Raw genomic sequence first — 15,478 nt, forward strand, 5'->3', positions numbered from 1 at the left:
GCCCTGGCTCGTTGCCTCCCTGCTCGTGTCGGTGCAGAATTTGCATCCGACAACTTTCTCGAGAAAGCGAGCGCCGCGGGAGACCCATCGCTGGTGAGCTCCTGCCTCCATCCAGGAGCAATCCCTGCTTCCACCCGGCGGGATGTTTGGTTCAGGAGCGGGTCCCCTCCGGTGCCCGTTGTGGGAGAGTGCGAGAAGAGCACCGGGAGCTCACGGCAAGTGAGCGGCAGCGAGAGCCCAGGACTCGGGGAAAGCCCTGGCACAGGGAAGGATGCTTTGGGGACGCCCCGTTCCCCGTTCCTCTCCACTTCACCTCGGCAGGCAAAGCAACGCTGCCCCGAAGCACGGTGGGCGCCGGGGTTTCCGACGGGGTCCAACGCAAAGGGCTCCACTGGGGTCAGAGGCTGCGAGGGAGGGCTCTGCACCGGGGAAACCGTCCTGGCACCGAGCGTGTTGGGGAGCAGAGCCACCGACCCACGCTGGCGGGGGGGGCTGTGCCCGTGGGTCCCCGTGGAAGCTCCCAGCACGCCCGTGGCCAGCTACGTGTGTGGGGACCTGCCTTTCAGGAAAGAGCGGAAAAGGAAAAATGCTGTGGCTTACCCGCTTCATTCTGAAAATAACAAGCCTCTCGGGGATGGGGCGTGTGAGTTTTCTTTAAACTGTTTCATTAGCTATCGCACAGCAACTCCTCCGCGTCTGTCAAGCAGGCAGTCTGGCTCCTTCGCGTTGTCTCCTGGCGGAATGGAAATACGTTACTATAATGAATTATTTCTGAAATACGTGTTATTCGTCTCCAGCCCTGCACGTTTCTGCTCCGTGCCAAGCTGGCGGGATCGCCGGGTCTGTGAAATTGGAGAGTGCGGAGCTGGACGGTGTTGGTGGAATTGCTCCCGAAGGGGCTGGTCCCAGCACCACTCCCGTAGGGAATTGCCTGCTTGGCGCTGGCCTTGGCTTCCCCTTCCTTTCATGTTCCCTGCAACAGGCTGGAGGAGAAAAACTTCTGGTGAGAAACTCCCTGGAGGCTCAAAAAGCAGCACACGGACCCAAAAGTGAGGGAGGGTCTCTGCCAGGGAAGGGCAGGTGCCCGTCAAGCCCCACTTACAGGAGCTGGCCCCCTGTGTCCCCAGCCAGCACCCAAAACCTTGATCTCAAGCCCTTCCTTTTGGGGAAGAGTAGGACTTTTGGCCTGTCCAGGCTGTGCTGTCCGTGAGAAATAGCCCCCCGGGGCAGCCTTAGCAAGGCAGTGGCTCGCCGGAGGGGCTGTGAACCACGGGGGACCGCTCCACGCCTCCACCTCCCCTTGCCGTGGGCAGCCCACGACTCGCAGGAGGAGGGTTATTTCCCGGTGGTGGGGAGCTGCAGAGGCCGCGGGGCATGGCGCTTCGCGGGCAGCCCTGGGCGGCAGCGGCAGGGCTGGGGGGCACGTGGAGCATCCCCCTCGCTTGCGGGGATGGGGCCGTGCACCCGCAAGGGACGGGGCCGGAGTCTGCTTGCCCTGCGCCAGCTGTCCGGGAGCAGCTTTCGGTTGCTGGCGGGATTAGAGCTCCCCAGCCTCACGTGTGGCTTGGAAACCTTCCCTGTGAAAGAAGATGCTGGAAAGAGTCAAGGCATTCTTGTCTTAAATGTCAAAAGCATCGAAATGCTGAAGAAACCCTGGCTGTTGCCTTCCTGCAGCGGCCAAGCAAGCTGCCGTGAGCCCGCGGGGGAGCCAGGGCTTTTTCAAAGAGCTGAAAAGACCAGGGCCTGCCCAGTCCTTTGAGCAGCTCAGATGCAGCCCTGGAGCGGTCCCAGCAACTCCCTTTTGAATTCTTTTGCTCTACAGGGGCAAGGGTTTTTCTTTCAAAACCGTGTTTTAAGAAAACCAGCAGCTGAGAGAAGCCCAGGACTGAAAACTCTGCTCAGATGACGATGAACGCTAGAGGTGTTTTAGACTGGCATCGAGTACCTGCTGGCCGTCAGTCTGCGGTGGAAATTTACTGCCCCCTTCCTTCCCAAGGCTGGAAGATGGAAGGAGGGATGTATTTTTTTTCCCCCGACAGCTCATTCCCAAGCTAAGGGCTGCATCTAGTGACCAGGCATCGCCCGCTGCCACGCACGTCTCCCGGGTCAGGTTGGTGGAAACGCTGACGGGGGGAAGGCTGTTTACACGGGGCAAATAGCCTGGATCTAGCTGCTGGATTTTATAAATCAAGGTAAAAAAAAACAGACTTAGGCTCTGTGCTGCGCAGCCAGGCACCGTCTGCTGCCACCTCCTGGGCCCAGCAAGCAGTGCTGGGGCTGCCCAGGGCAGGATCAGGCCATGGTGCAACCCCCGGACAGGGCTTGTGCAAACCACGGCAGCAAATCTCACCGTTCGCTCTCCACCCGGGTGAGACCCAACACCAAAAGGTGACCGGGGCGAGACTGATCCTCCCCGCATCCCGCTGCTGGTGATGGTTTGCAGCCCAATGTCACCACCGGTCCTCAAGCTCCTTGGCTGCCACGGGGACATAGCGGTGCTCAGCTTGGGGGACAGCAGCCAGGGCAAATGTAAAGTGCCATGGCTGGAGAAGACGAGCCCCGGCCTCTGGGGACGTCATTCCTGCCATACGGAGAGAAATGACTTCACTGAGGAGGCAGAGGCGCAGCATGCAACGGCGATCTCTTGACGTGTCCCCTCCTCGTGGGACCGGCCAACGTGGGCGACAGCGGCTCCTCCTTTCCTTGGGACCGTGTCCCTCGTCCGGGGCAGCTGTCCCCCCCCGTCACCCGCAGCAGTCAGCCGAGGCCGGCAGCGGGGCAGCCCCAACGGCTCCGTCAGAAACCGGAGACGGCAGCCAGGCCGCCCCGCCAGGGTCTGCACGTGTTCAGCCAGCGTAACGGGGTGACAACTGCTGCCCTTGCGGCGGGGGTTTATCCGCCCTCTTGGTTTGCCGGCGCTCGCAGCCCTAAGGCCGGGGGGGCTTTAGGGGAGCACAGCTGGTGTCGTCTTATTCCAGGGTTGGTGCCAAGGAGGACCCTGGTATTTTTGGACACGGTCCTTCCGTTTTTGCCTGCCCACAGCACCTCCTGGAGGGCTGCGACCCCGAACCCTGCTGCTGCACCCCCTCACCGCCCTCCCCCCAGGGCCCCGGGGCTGTGCTCTGGCCCCAGAGAAACGGGCGTTATTTGGAAGCCGAGGATGGATGCTCAGCGCTGCTGGCGGTGCGAGCGCGAAGGCTGGGCTGGGGGCGAAGGCGAGGGTTTTAGGGGTGGCTGCCGGGGTCGGGCCCAGCGCTCCCCGGCCCCTGCTCTCCTGTGGCACCGGCTTCCCGAGCTGCTCGGGGGGGGGGGGGGGGGCGACATGGGCACGGCGGGGTGCTGGACAGACCCCCCCCCAGCTGGGGACAGACCCGAGCCCCTCGGTGGGGGCAAGGCCGGGGCTGGGGGGGGGGGGGGTGGGTCCCCATGCCGCTGCCTTCATCTCCTCAGCTGCACGACATGGCGGCAGAGGTCTCCCGAGGAGATGCGGCTTTCCACAAGCCTCGGGACTCCTGGTCCTTCCCGAGCTGGGGCTGGGGCTGGGGCTGGGGCGGGTGAGGGCGGCCACCCCGCCCGGAGAGACCCGGCCCCGCCATCCCCTGAGGGGAGGCCAGCCCCAGGGAAAGGGCTCCCGTCCCCGTGTCCCTCAGCCTCCCTGGGAGCCACGGCCGGGCTGCGAGGGGCGCGGGAGGGCTGCGCCGCTCAGCCGGGGCGGCGGGCCCCGGCCCCGCGTGTTCGCGTTAGGGCGGGGGGTGGCCGTGGGGGGGCGGCGGCGCTGGCCCTTTAAATTGAGGAGGGACGCGATCCGGCTGAGCCCGCGCTCGGCCATCGGCTGGCACCGCCTGGGCGCCACCTTTCGCCGTCGGCTGCGCCTCCTGGCAGCGGCCCGGTCGGCGGCGGAGAGGGCGCGCGCTTCCGCTTCCGGGTGGAAGGGCAGGCCGTTGCTAGGGTGGCGGCGTTGCTAGGGGAGGCCCGGCCGCCGGCGCCGCCATGGCGGGCAACCGCATGCAGAAGATAGGGAGCGTGTTCAGCCGGTGCGGAGGGAGGGCGGGCGGCCGGGTGCGGGGTCCCCCGCTGCCGGGCGGCGCGGGGGCCTGGGGGGCGCTGGGAGGGCGAGCCGGGAGGCCCGGGGTCCCGCGGGAGGGAGGCGCAAGGCCGGGGCGGCGCGGGTGTCCCCTGAGCTCCCCCCCCCGCCGCTCCTCTCCTCTTCCCCCGGCAGGACCCGGAACCTGCTCCGCATCGGGGTGATCGAGAAGCCGCTGTGGTTCGACGTCTACGCTGCCTTCCCCCCGCTGAGGGAGCCCGTCTACCGGGTGCCGCGGCCGCGCTACGGCAAGGTGAAGGATGTCATCCCTCCCATCTTCTACCAGGAGGACGAAGTGCGAGCGTGAGTTGCCGCTTTCCCTCCCTGGCCGGCCGCCGAGGGGTGCCTGCGCTCCGCCGTTCGCCGGAGACGTTCCTCCGCCCCCCGTCCCTGCCCCCGCGGCGGGCGTACAGCGGCCCTGGCGCTCGCTGGCCCCTCAGGCCGTGTTTTCTCTGCCCCTCTGTGTCGCGGAGAAGCCGCGTTTCTACCGCGTTATCTCCCGCGTGTTTATACTCGCTGGCGGAGGCGCAAAAAGCGTCGCTTCGGGTGGAGGCTCGTGGGCGACGGGAAAGGCGGCAAAAGGCAAAGGGCCCGGGCGGCACAGGGCGCCCGTTAAGCCGCCTCGGGTGGCCGGGGGGGTGGTGGTGGTGGGGGGCTACCTTCAGCCCTGTGAAGGAGCACGGTGCTCCTCCGACTCAGCGGTGGTGGCGAAGATTAACTAGAGTTTATTAAAACAGTTAAAAAATCCTGGAAGGAATACCTCTGCGTAACATAACGGCTAATGGAAAAAGGAGAAATAGTTATGCGAGTGCTTTTTGTTGTAGCCTAAATTGGCTCTGACGTTGTTTATCTTCTCCAAGACACCTTTTTGATGGTTTGAAAAATGAAACTCTCTTTATTTTTTGAATAGGAGATTTTACAGAATTTATGGCAGCGGTCCAAGACCTTTCGACCTGTCGCAATCAAACTACAAATCTACTTGCCAGAGGTAAGATTTATTTAAAATTAAACTAGAAATATTTCTGGAACTTGTCCCTGTCTTCTCTTAAGTCAGTGAACCAAAACGTTGTTTGTGAGAGTAAAAATACAATCTTGAACTCTAGGTTTGTTGAGAAATTCAATGAACTGAAAGAAGAAGGAAAAATTGAAGAGGAGAAATTGTTTGAAGAAACAGGAAAAGCCCTTTTAGCCAGTGGGATAATTTTACAGAGAAGAGGAACAGATAAAGTAAGTATTGAGTATTCACAGAGTTACTTGGCCAGTGGATTCAGAAAACTTCACTTCCAGGCCCTTAATGTTGAATTAGTCCGAATTAAATTCTCAGCAAGACAGTCACGTACCTGACGGTCGTAATAAATATCTTTGTTGTGCAGAGTAAACTTTTCTCTTAGTCGTGAACGTGACTGGCCAAGGTTAAGGTGGTACTTGTGGGACAGAAAAGATCTGCCTGGTTTGGTGATGAAAGATTTAAGTCTTCAGTGCTTTCAGATCATCCATCGGTGTGTCTGTATCAACCATTCGGAGATACATGTACATGTTACTGTATAGATGTTATCTCTATAAGGTAGCAGGGGGTAAACATCTTCTGGTTCGAAAATAACTAGCACGCTTTTCCATCCCTTTTTAATAGTTAAGTAGTGTAATGCACTCTCACCCTTGTTCTTTAATCCTGAGCCTGAACTGGAAAACTTTTGTGTAAATCTTGCAGGGTTTTCTTGTTGTTTTGTTTGTTTGTTTTCCTTGAGGTTTTGTAGTCTGGGGGGTTTGTTTACGTATATTTTTGCCAAGAAAATAACTGTCCAAAACACCTGTCCGAAGTGTCCTGCCACTGCTTTTTGTTTTCCCTGACGTACAAGAGGGGAAATGGCTCCTGGGCATGTGGAGTCTACTTCCTCGTTACTTCAGGCAATTGTCATGTGACTCAACAAAAACTGGGGTGAAAAGTCAAACTGAAGATGAACTTCTAGAACAGCACGTCAGGTAGATTATGTCATGGCTGCTCTATGATGGTTAGAAATCTTTTACCTTGTTCACGACTAACTGATTACCATTTCTTCTGAGAATGCTGTCCTTTTAATTGAACACCCTCAAAAAGAATGGAGAAGAGCTGTTCATAAAAGCTGCAGTTTTAAACTGTCAGCTAAATTAATTTTTCTCTTCTGTAACATACTCTCCCTTCTCCTCATTATCCAGTGATCTCTGGCCCGAGTGTCCGTAGTGCTTTCCCCAGTAAAAGAGGCTGAAGAGGAACAGAAATTGGTTCTGCTTAAAGTGCGCTGTCCGATGAGCATGTCAAAAGATGAAATCGATGACTGACTTTCATCTTTTAGCTTGAGGTCAGCAGTGCCGTTTTAAGTTTCTTGCCCTGGTGATACCTTGACATTGTATTGCACCTTCACAATAATCTAGGCATGAATTAGAACTTTTCTATCAGCTTTTTTTGGACATACAGACTGGGGCTGTTGCTTTCTGTTGCTCTCTTCAGTCACGCTTTCACAGAAACTGTTTACGACCCCGTTTGCCGGTGATCGTCTGTCTTTAACTGTAGGCAGCACAACAGGATCATCAGGACGCTGAAACCAGGGATTCTCTGTTACCCCTGCAGCTTCAAACTGTGCTGGAAAAGATACAGGAAAAGAAAAAAGATGGGGAGGAGCAGACGCCAGAGTTGGCGGAAACGCAGAAGGAAGATCCCTTACCCTCCTGAGAGCCGCGCTGCTGTCCCGTAACGCCCGGCTGTGCCCTGGCTCTGGCAATCCCCTGCTCGGGGGCCGGCATTTCTGCCTCCACAATCTCATGGTTCTGAGGTGTTTTCTTAGGGGGAATATGCCCCAGTTATCCGGCTCTAGTGCCTTCCGTGATTATGTGTGGGGCACGCATTCTTGTTCTTCCATCTCCCCATTTGTAAAATGGGAGATAATCCCCTTTTTTGAGGTGCAAGAATGTCATCTCAAACTGTGAGTTGGAAAATATGAGTATAAACGTGGAAAATTAAACACTTTCTTTAAAAATTGGAAGTTCTGTCTCTTCAGGTGTCTTATTTCCGGTAGTAAAGATGTTTCTTAACTTCTCGCGCTTGACGGTACAGGCCCTGTGACGGTCCTGCTGTTGAAATGGCAGATGCCGCTTGCCTGACGCGTTGTAACAGCCATCGGAAGTGTCATCTTCTCAGAGCTAATTGAGAAGAGTTGCTATTTTACATAAACGTAATAATACGCTCTTCCTATTCCATCATTTGCTTAAATTCAGAACAGGATGAAGTGCAACAATACCAGGTAATTTGGACCTTTGCAGTTTTTTAGTGACTCTTAATGCAATTGGTCACCTCAGAAGTGTGAAAAATGCAATGTTACCGCTGTTTGCTGAAGAGAAAGCTGCGTGCTGTTACAGAAACAGTCACATAGGAAGCTTTGGCATAGAGCAACGTAAGAAAATAACAATCTTATTAGGATTTGGAGCCGATTAGAATTTCATTCTTCCTGCGCCTGCAAACTCCAGGGCCTAGCTTATTTTTTTATTAAAGATTTTGGCTTTGGGCTATATGAAAAATAATTGTTTTTTTTTCTCTTTTGTTTGTTTGTGTTTTCTCCTTTTTTGTTTGCATTTTCTCCTTTTTTTTGTTTGTGTTTTCTTTTTTGAAGCCACCCCACCACAAACAGGTGTAAATCACGTCAAACAAATCTCTTCTCTCCCTCCCTCCCTGGCTCTCCCCTACAAGGAAAAGGGGGGGATTTTCCTTTCGGTTTCGTACATGCCTCCCAGACACGTTCTCTGCAATGCGATTTGGTGACGCTGCTGTGTGTGACGCAAGAAAACTCTCTTACGAATCTGTGTTGTACGGCAGTAAAAAGGAGGCTTTAAAAATGCCCCTGGTTTGTTTTTTGTGTGGCTTGATTCGCCTCCTGGTAGCGATGTAATCACAGCAGAATTACACAGTTATCCTTGGAAGGTCAAACTTTATTCCTAATTCTGCTCTGTAATTCTAGAGGAGCGCAAGATTTTATTACAAAGAGCAAAAAGCCCCCTGTCTTAGCGCTGCTGTAGCTGTAAGCTCTGGAGGATCCGTTTCCAGAGCCGACCTTGGTGGCACATATCCCTGCCTCAGCAAGGTTCCTCCACCTGGGGCGGGAATTGCCGCCTGACCCACGGCAGCCCCTTTCCCAGGTGAATACAATGGATGCAGCCACCTCCAGTATCCAAGTTTCGGAACCGCTGCGCTGGGTCAAGAGTAGGAGAAACGTTAATGTAAACATGACAAAAATCCATTAATACGGGGTTCGGTCTGAAACAGCACTGGAGAGGAGACCTGTACCGAGAGTAAATCGTAGCAAGGCCTCCGCTCGTCTGCAGCCAGCCTTTGGATGGGGCTTTCCCTCAATCACAGCAGTCTCCCGTTTGGCTGAGGACCAGGGCGAGCTGCTCTCCTTAGGAAATCTCCGGCGGCTGGGATGTGAATTCCCCTCCTTGTGCCCGGTTTCCTTGCTTGGGCCAAACGATTATCGCCAGCCCAAGGGAAGAGAGACCAACAGCTCCGCGTCTCCTACGCTGCAGCTTGTGTCTTTGCCTTTCGTGGGTTTTTACAGAGGTAAAAATTTTATTTTGAGCATCCTGTTTTGCATTTTTAACGGTTGATGATGCTCTTAGCTTGCCAAAAATTGCAAATGGAAGTACTTTAAAAAGAGAAGTGCTACGAAGTTGGATGCAGTAACACATGAGAGATTTCTCACTCCCTTCGTTCACAGCTCGGTGGTCTCCTGTTTGTTGTCACTTCTCTAAAAAATTGCCAATATTACTTAAAGAGCTTTTTCCTCTATCATCTGCTGTAACTAGCTTCATCCTTGCATCTTCACTGAGCTTGGCTGTGTCTTCCTTTAGTCATCTGAAGCATATTGAGCGATAACATATTAAATTTAGAACACAGGCTAGAGCAGCAGCCTCGCAGTGTGCCCTGAGTGAGTTCCTGTGCAGAGCAGACAAGAAGAAAGTTGGAATTAATTTTCTCTTTTATTTTGTGTTGGAAGAAGTCACTGGGGCGGCTCCCCCGGGCAGAGCACTCCCAGCCAGACCAGCCGTTCTGCAATGGGCTCGGCTGGGGAGCGGTCGGATTCACCCTCACGTGCAGCTGTGGCCTGAGGGGTTGGGAGTAAGAGACCCCTCATGGTTTTTTCTTCCCCTTCTACATCTGAAACGATGGCGACTGTCCAGCTTCTTAACCATCAGTTTTCGTGATCAGACGCGAGAGGTTTATTGCAACTTGCCCGCCTGCGCACAGCCCAAACCTGGCGTGCCCGGTAAGCCAAACTGACTTAGAAAGCGCAAAGAAACTTGGGTCCGTGCAGCAGCGGTGTAACCTGGCTGTCGGATGGGAGGGTGTAGTCGTGCTCCGCGCTTTGCCACGCTCCCGTGTAAAGCAGTTGCGTATTTCACTGGCACGTGCATGCTATTATTCTGAAGCAGGTACGTGGCCAAATCAGCAGGAAAACCTGGAAATACATAAAGGAGCATGCACTTTCAGTGGGGCAGCCCTCACACGGTGTAAATCAGGAAATTATTTCTCGGAAGCTCGCGGGGCAGAGCCAGCCTTCAGGGCTCGGGCAGGTTGTTGGCCGGCTGCAGCGGTGGGGACGCTTCCAGCCGCGTGGCTCTGGATGGAGATGGAGTTAGAGACGTTCTTCTGCGCCGCGGGTTTGTTACGGCTGGTGGGTAACGGGGAACCTATCGGGTAAAGGATGTGAGCTTAAGTATTTGGTGCAATTAGGAGAAAACACAATTAAGACCGGAGTTCTGTCTGTGTTCGGTGGATGCGTTTGCTGGGCTGGGACTGAAACGCCAGTCACCGTGACCTTAAGAGTAACTCAACTACTTTAATTAAAAGGTTCTGGGCAAGAGCCTGGGGTGAGCCATTTATTATTTATCAAGCGTTTACCCTCCAGCCGCCAGCAAAAGGTCAGCAGCTTGGCGGGAGGAGGGTTTGTCGGGGAGCTCAGGCGAGAACGACCCGCCAGCCCCGCCTCGGCCCCGGCCCGGGGGGGGGGGGGGGGGGGGCGCGTCCCTCGCGGCTCCCCCCCCCCCCCCACCCCCCCGCCGCGGCACCCACCGGGCGATCGCGGCGGGGCTCCCCGCTAGGTGGGAGCCGCGCTCCGCCGCCGGCCCGGCGGGTGGGGAGGGCTCCCGGGGGCGGGCGGTCCCCCTCCCCGGCCGGTCCCGCCGCACGGCACCGGGAGGGAGGGGCGAGCCGTGATGGGGGACCCTCCCGCGTCGCGGCGGGGCGGGCGGGCGGGGGGGGGGGATTGCTCCCCCCCGGCGCTGCCTGGCCGGAGGGGGTAGCCGGCACCAAGCGGCGTGAAAAACGCGTGCGTTTCCCCTGCGGGCTGATGCTAGCGAAAATTTTCACCGAAAATACCGGAAAGGAAATCTCGGTTTCCCCCGGGAGCAAGCGGGACGCGCAGCCGGTGGGATACGAGAGGCGCCGAGGGAATGGGGGCCGGGGGAGAGCCCCCGGGGACGGCGAAACCCCGCGCTGACCTTCAGGCCTGCCCGCTGCCTGCGCTGGGGGAGGCAAGGGCTGCTCCTGGGGTTTGGAGGCAAGGGACGCAGGTGTGACCTCGTCGCTTGTCCTTTGCCTTCGCGGGGCAGCTCGTGCAGTCAAGTAATTTCCTTACGCCTGGGCAAACCTGTCCGTCGTAACGCTTGTTAGTGAGCGGAGCGAAGCTTTCGCTCGTCTCGCAATCCTACACCCCGTTACGGAGCAGCCGCGCGACCTTTCCCGGGCTAAATTGCTGACCTCCTTCCTCCTGCAAGATGAGTGGTGTGTGGAGCAGTTCCTCTCTCTGATTGCCAGGCTATTTTTAAGTGACAGTAAATGCCAAAGTATCAGTTACAAGGTACCTTACCCTTTGAGGCATCAAAAAGACAAGACAATCGCAGGCGGTCGGTAACCCCTTCTACAGCTCTGAAGGCCAGGCTGAAGGTTTTCCAAGGTCGATTCCTAAAATTGTGGGCCTCGCCTAAAAATTTTCGGATGAAGAACTCTGCCTCTAGCGGGTCCCATTGTAGGATCTAGAAGTCTTGATCGCAAAGTCTGCTGCTTTTGTGATTAGCCCACTTGTGCACCCATGCCCAGGTTAGCTTGCCCCAGGAGTGTTAGTAATAAAACCGGCAAAGCAGCTGTGCTGCAGCCGCAGTGTTCGTCCAAAGCGCTGGGAGGGGAAACCCCTGCCCTCCGCCCGTTTGGAAATTCAGGGGGGCTGTCAGGGCTGCTTCTGACCCCGGGGGATGGCATCTCGTGTAGTGGTGCGTTGCAAGCAGGTCCCGCGCTGATGGTAAATCACTGAAGAGGCAGCAAATGATGCAGGTATATTGGTGCAATGAATGATCGGAAAGAAGGTTCCTAGCGACGCCATAGCATTAACGCAGACTGGTGCTTTACCACACAGTGTCAGTGCTTGTATGCAGGATGTGTCCCACTGGAGTGAACGCCTCTGCTCCCACAGTTCAGGGCTGTAGGACCGGGCCCCGAGCTTGGGCACTGTTTTAATCCGAAGGCAGCTGCCCCCCCGCAGCGATGCACAACCCCTTCAGAAGCAGGTCGCCCGCGTGGCAGAGCCGGGCACGTGTTACTGTGCGGTAACACATCTCTGACCGCACTGTTGGTCACGCGTGGGCAGATTATCCGCTGTTACGTGTTGAGGGCAGGGGAACTCGGGATTTAATGGGATCAGGTCTTATGTCTGGAGCAGCCAAAATAATTCATCAGCTTTGCTGGAAAACCAGGTGATCCGACCTTGCCAGTGCCAAGCTTCATCGAGGCAGGCAATAAAGCATTTAATGTTTTAAAAGTGTGGCTCCAAGTAAGATCTTAAAACGTTGGCATTGCCGCACTGTAGTATTCTGTGATTTACCTCTGCCCACCCTTGCCTGCACACGCACTCACACACACACGCATTTGGTCTTCAAATCTGCCCCATTCTGAGCTTTGGAATATTCCAGAAATCTGTATCTGTTAGGATCTGGGCTTGAATTTATCGTGTTTTTATACTTGCTGCCTTATACACCACCTGATAAAAGATAAGCTGAGATCTATCAAGGAGTGTGATGGCCTTTGTAACCCAGGGACGAGGCAGTCTCATTGCTTGGCACTTGAATCAGGGCAATAGTCGTCTTTGCATCACCTGAATTTAGAAAGCTTTTATTCGGGTAAATTGCTGGCTCTCCTAAAGGAGCAGGGCTTGGTGCTGCTTTCCTGGGGAGCAGCCCGCCGCGATGGGGCTCTGCAGCTGCCGTTCCTTAGGGCTGTTGGGGCGGCCAGACGGACACGCCGGGCATTTTACACTCATCCGTCAGGAAAATGTATGCGGTGTCGGAGCAAGGCACTGTCTCCTCGGGGAGCGCTGCAGGTTGCGGCGTGTTGAATTTCCACACCGGGAGAGGGGATGGCACACAGGTGGCTTCTGCTTTCGGGGGGGTGTCTGCAAAACCTCGGCAGTATCGGTTCCTGCCATCTGGCTAGTTTTGTTTTTAAATGAACGCTTTTCGAACAATTGGGATTGGTGCTCTCTTTAGTGTTTTGCTTCTGCAGCACCAGAAATGCCCATGTAATAGTAATTCCTGGCCCAGCAGTTGTAGGATGACTAAGATGCAGGACAATAACCCTGGGCAGGGCAGGAGGGAGGAACAGCACGAGGGTCAGAGCATCCCCGCGAGAACAGCAGGTTGAGCTGAGGGATGAAGAAGCTGGCTGCTGTTTTACCAGTAAATTTTAAGTACTTGCAGGACCCGACCCGCTCCTTGTTCAGTTTTTTGACCAGTTGATGCAAAGCGCCGATGGTTTGGCTAACCGGCTTGCTTGTGGCTGGGTCAGCTGGAAGGGCTGAGCCCCAGAGGGACCCCGGCTGCGGGGCAAGCGTGCTGTTGGGCACTGCAGATGCATTTTATATTAATGAACATTTTAATAATCATTCAAGGAAGGGCAGGCTGTATCGTGTCCCATGGCTCGGTCCGGGCTGCGAGGGGACCGCTCAGGAGCGCGAGGGCTTTGCTGGTGGAGTGCGATGCGCAGCGTTGGCGCAGCCACGAGAAACCCCTGTGGCCCCGTCCAGGCAAGCTCTCGCCCCGGTGCCGGCAGCAGGGCTGCTCCCTCCGGGACAGTCACTCCCCTGCCTGCTCCCCCAGGCTGGGGATTTGAAATCTTCCCAGGACATGGCAGTGATTTGGGATGTCCCCCGCTGCTTTGAACCCCGGAGCGTCAGAGATGCTCGGGAGGGTCCCCCCAGCAGCCCTGGCGGCTCAGCTGTCCTTGGCTCTGTCTGTCTCCCTGTGCTGCTGCTGCCTGTATGCATATTGCAAGCTCATTCTGATGTGCGCTAATGCTATTATCCTCCAGAAATTGAAATCAAGTCTGAACCTATAATGTTTCACTGGGAGGGAATTGGGGTTATATATTCCTGTGTACAGCAGCATTCTATTTCAGTCATAGCATTTAATTATGATTGGTGTGTTAGTGCCCACCAGAGCATAACAAATTGTCATTATGTTATTCTGCTGAGTCTAATTTAATTGGCAAGTTGTCACAAAAGCAATTATCCATCATTTATTTTGTTGCCATAACCACATCTTGGAGAGCACCTGCTGTCTGAAGTGGAAAGGCTCTGCAGTCTCTTGGTCCTGGATTTCTTCCACTCGCCTGACACAAAGGCACCATTTCCTCCTCTTATTTAAAAATATGTTCCTCATTTCCCAGCATGGGCTCGTGAGCGAGGCTGGAAATGCCGGAGGAAATGTGCTGTGCAGGTAGCGACCCATTTGAGCATCCCGGGGCTGGTGCAAGTTACGGAGGCTTGTCCCCTCCGAAGACCTCGGAGCCAGCCCGGCGTGGTGGCTGTGAGTTGCGGTCAGATGAATTAAGTCATGGACCCTGTCTGTCTCCTCACTTCTGGAAAGTCAGGATGAAATAAGGAGAGAAAGGGAAGTTTGAAGATGAGACATTCTCTGCCTGCAGTAAATAAAACTCTCGGCTTCTTGCAAATCGTTTCTGGGCAAAAAGGGGGAAAAAAAAAAAAGCCCCCAAACTACTGATGGTTTATTTTGGTGTCTGACTATATGAAGGTGGGTAGGAGTGTGCACAGAGATGTTCAGAGGAGCAGAAGGGACGTGGGGGCTCTGCCCCGGGACCCTGAGCCCAGCTGGACCCTCTCATTCTGGAGCTGCTCAGCCCAGACGCAGCCGAGATAAAGAACAAACATCTGATGTTTGACATCTGTGTTGGCCTTCACCAAACTGCTCCCACGCCAGCGGATTTGCTCCCGCCGGCAGCACCGCTGGCTGGCACGGCACGGGGCACCCTGCGCTGGCTGCGGCATGGCAGCCGGCCGGGTCAGGCAGGTGCCAAAACCCACCTCCGCCCCCCGCCTGCCGTTCCCCAGGTCCGAGAACCGCTGCGCGCCATCACCCAAGCTACTGCCACGCAAGCTGGGGTGCTTTTCGATAAGCAAGTTTCAGATAAGGTATCTGGGTTCCCATAAAGATTAGGAGGCTGGCGAGGGAAGATTAGTGGTTTCTTATAATCTGGCAGGCAAAGCAATATCAGACTTCCTGAGACCAACCCAAAACTGCAGATTTTCTCCTTCCTGAGATGGTGCGTGGCTGTGACCTATTAACTTTTTAGATTTTTGGAAACGGCATCCCAAAATCCTGCAAGGCTAACGCAGACTCGAATGAACTCGAAGCCTGTGACTCACCGTGAAAAATGAGTAAATAAATGAAAATCTGTTTTGATGTCTGTATTTCTTTCAGTTACTCCCCTCTCCGCCCTGTCTGTAATCTCTTCCCCTCTGGTAGTTCTGATTAGCTGCTAATGAGGAAAGATGATTTTGTAGTTAAAGCACAGAGAGAGGGTTTTGTTCCTGGTTCTGCTTTTTTTCCCTTCCATGCCTTGATTTCCCCATCTGTAAGCCAAGATACTGTTTATTTAAGATGGATGTTGTAAAGTTGAATTAATCAGTATTTGCAAAGCAATTTGCTTCAAAGGTAGGGTACAGTGACTCGAAAAGGAAGGTTAAACCTGAGGAATCATAACTTTTCCCTCCCGGTGTCCCTGCTGGGACTGAAGCTGAGCGCCGGCCGTCTCGCATTTCCCAGCAATGAAAATCTGCCGTTTGCCAAGTTCTTCACCTCGCGTTCACCAGGAGAAGGAGGCCTGGAGGTTCATAACGTGTCCGGCTGTCACTCACGTGCATCACCAGCCACTTACCAGGTTTTCCTCCAGCGGTGGAAGTTATAATCAAAAGCCGAGGCTTGCAGGGGGATGCGCATCCCACCAGCCGGATCCCTGCTCGCGGGGCGTTCATCAACCCCCTGCATGCGAAGCTCGCTCTCGTTTAGGGCTGGAGCCAACCA

At 55.1% G+C, this 15,478-nt stretch overlaps 1 protein-coding gene across 2 annotated transcripts; it reads left to right on the forward strand.

Annotated features, from left to right (window-relative positions):
• The first annotated feature begins 3,930 nt into the window (after positions 1-3,930).
• Positions 3,931-7,101, forward strand: MRPS23 (mitochondrial ribosomal protein S23). 2 transcript variants are annotated; one of them, XM_076354464.1, is made up of 5 exons: positions 3,931-4,034; positions 4,220-4,387; positions 4,995-5,072; positions 5,188-5,311; positions 6,690-7,101. In XM_076354464.1, the coding sequence occupies exons 1-5, from the start codon at positions 3,991-3,993 to the stop codon at positions 6,789-6,791; spliced, it is 516 nt and encodes a 171-aa protein (XP_076210579.1). In that variant the 5' UTR covers positions 3,931-3,990; the 3' UTR covers positions 6,792-7,101. The 2 variants fall into 2 exon arrangements, with proteins under 2 accessions (XP_076210579.1, XP_076210578.1); XM_076354463.1 differs by having other exon boundaries at positions 3,937-4,034; positions 6,633-7,101.
• Positions 7,102-15,478: the final 8,377 nt, after the last annotated feature.

This window comes from Aptenodytes patagonicus, chromosome 17 (genome assembly GCF_965638725.1).
Source record: "Aptenodytes patagonicus chromosome 17, bAptPat1.pri.cur, whole genome shotgun sequence".
Taxonomy (NCBI): domain Eukaryota; kingdom Metazoa; phylum Chordata; class Aves; order Sphenisciformes; family Spheniscidae; genus Aptenodytes; species Aptenodytes patagonicus.

Bases quoted from the DNA above. Each gene is read 5' to 3' on its own strand.
- MRPS23 (XM_076354463.1), top strand. From the start codon at position 3,991: ATGGCGGGCAACCGCATGCAGAAGATAGGGAGCGTGTTCAGCCG. The intron at 5,073-5,187 runs GTAAGATTTATT...CTTGAACTCTAG, and splicing joins TACAAATCTACTTGCCAGAG to GTTTGTTGAGAAATTCAATG. The intron at 5,312-6,632 runs GTAAGTATTGAG...CTTTAACTGTAG, and splicing joins AGAGAAGAGGAACAGATAAA to GCAGCACAACAGGATCATCA.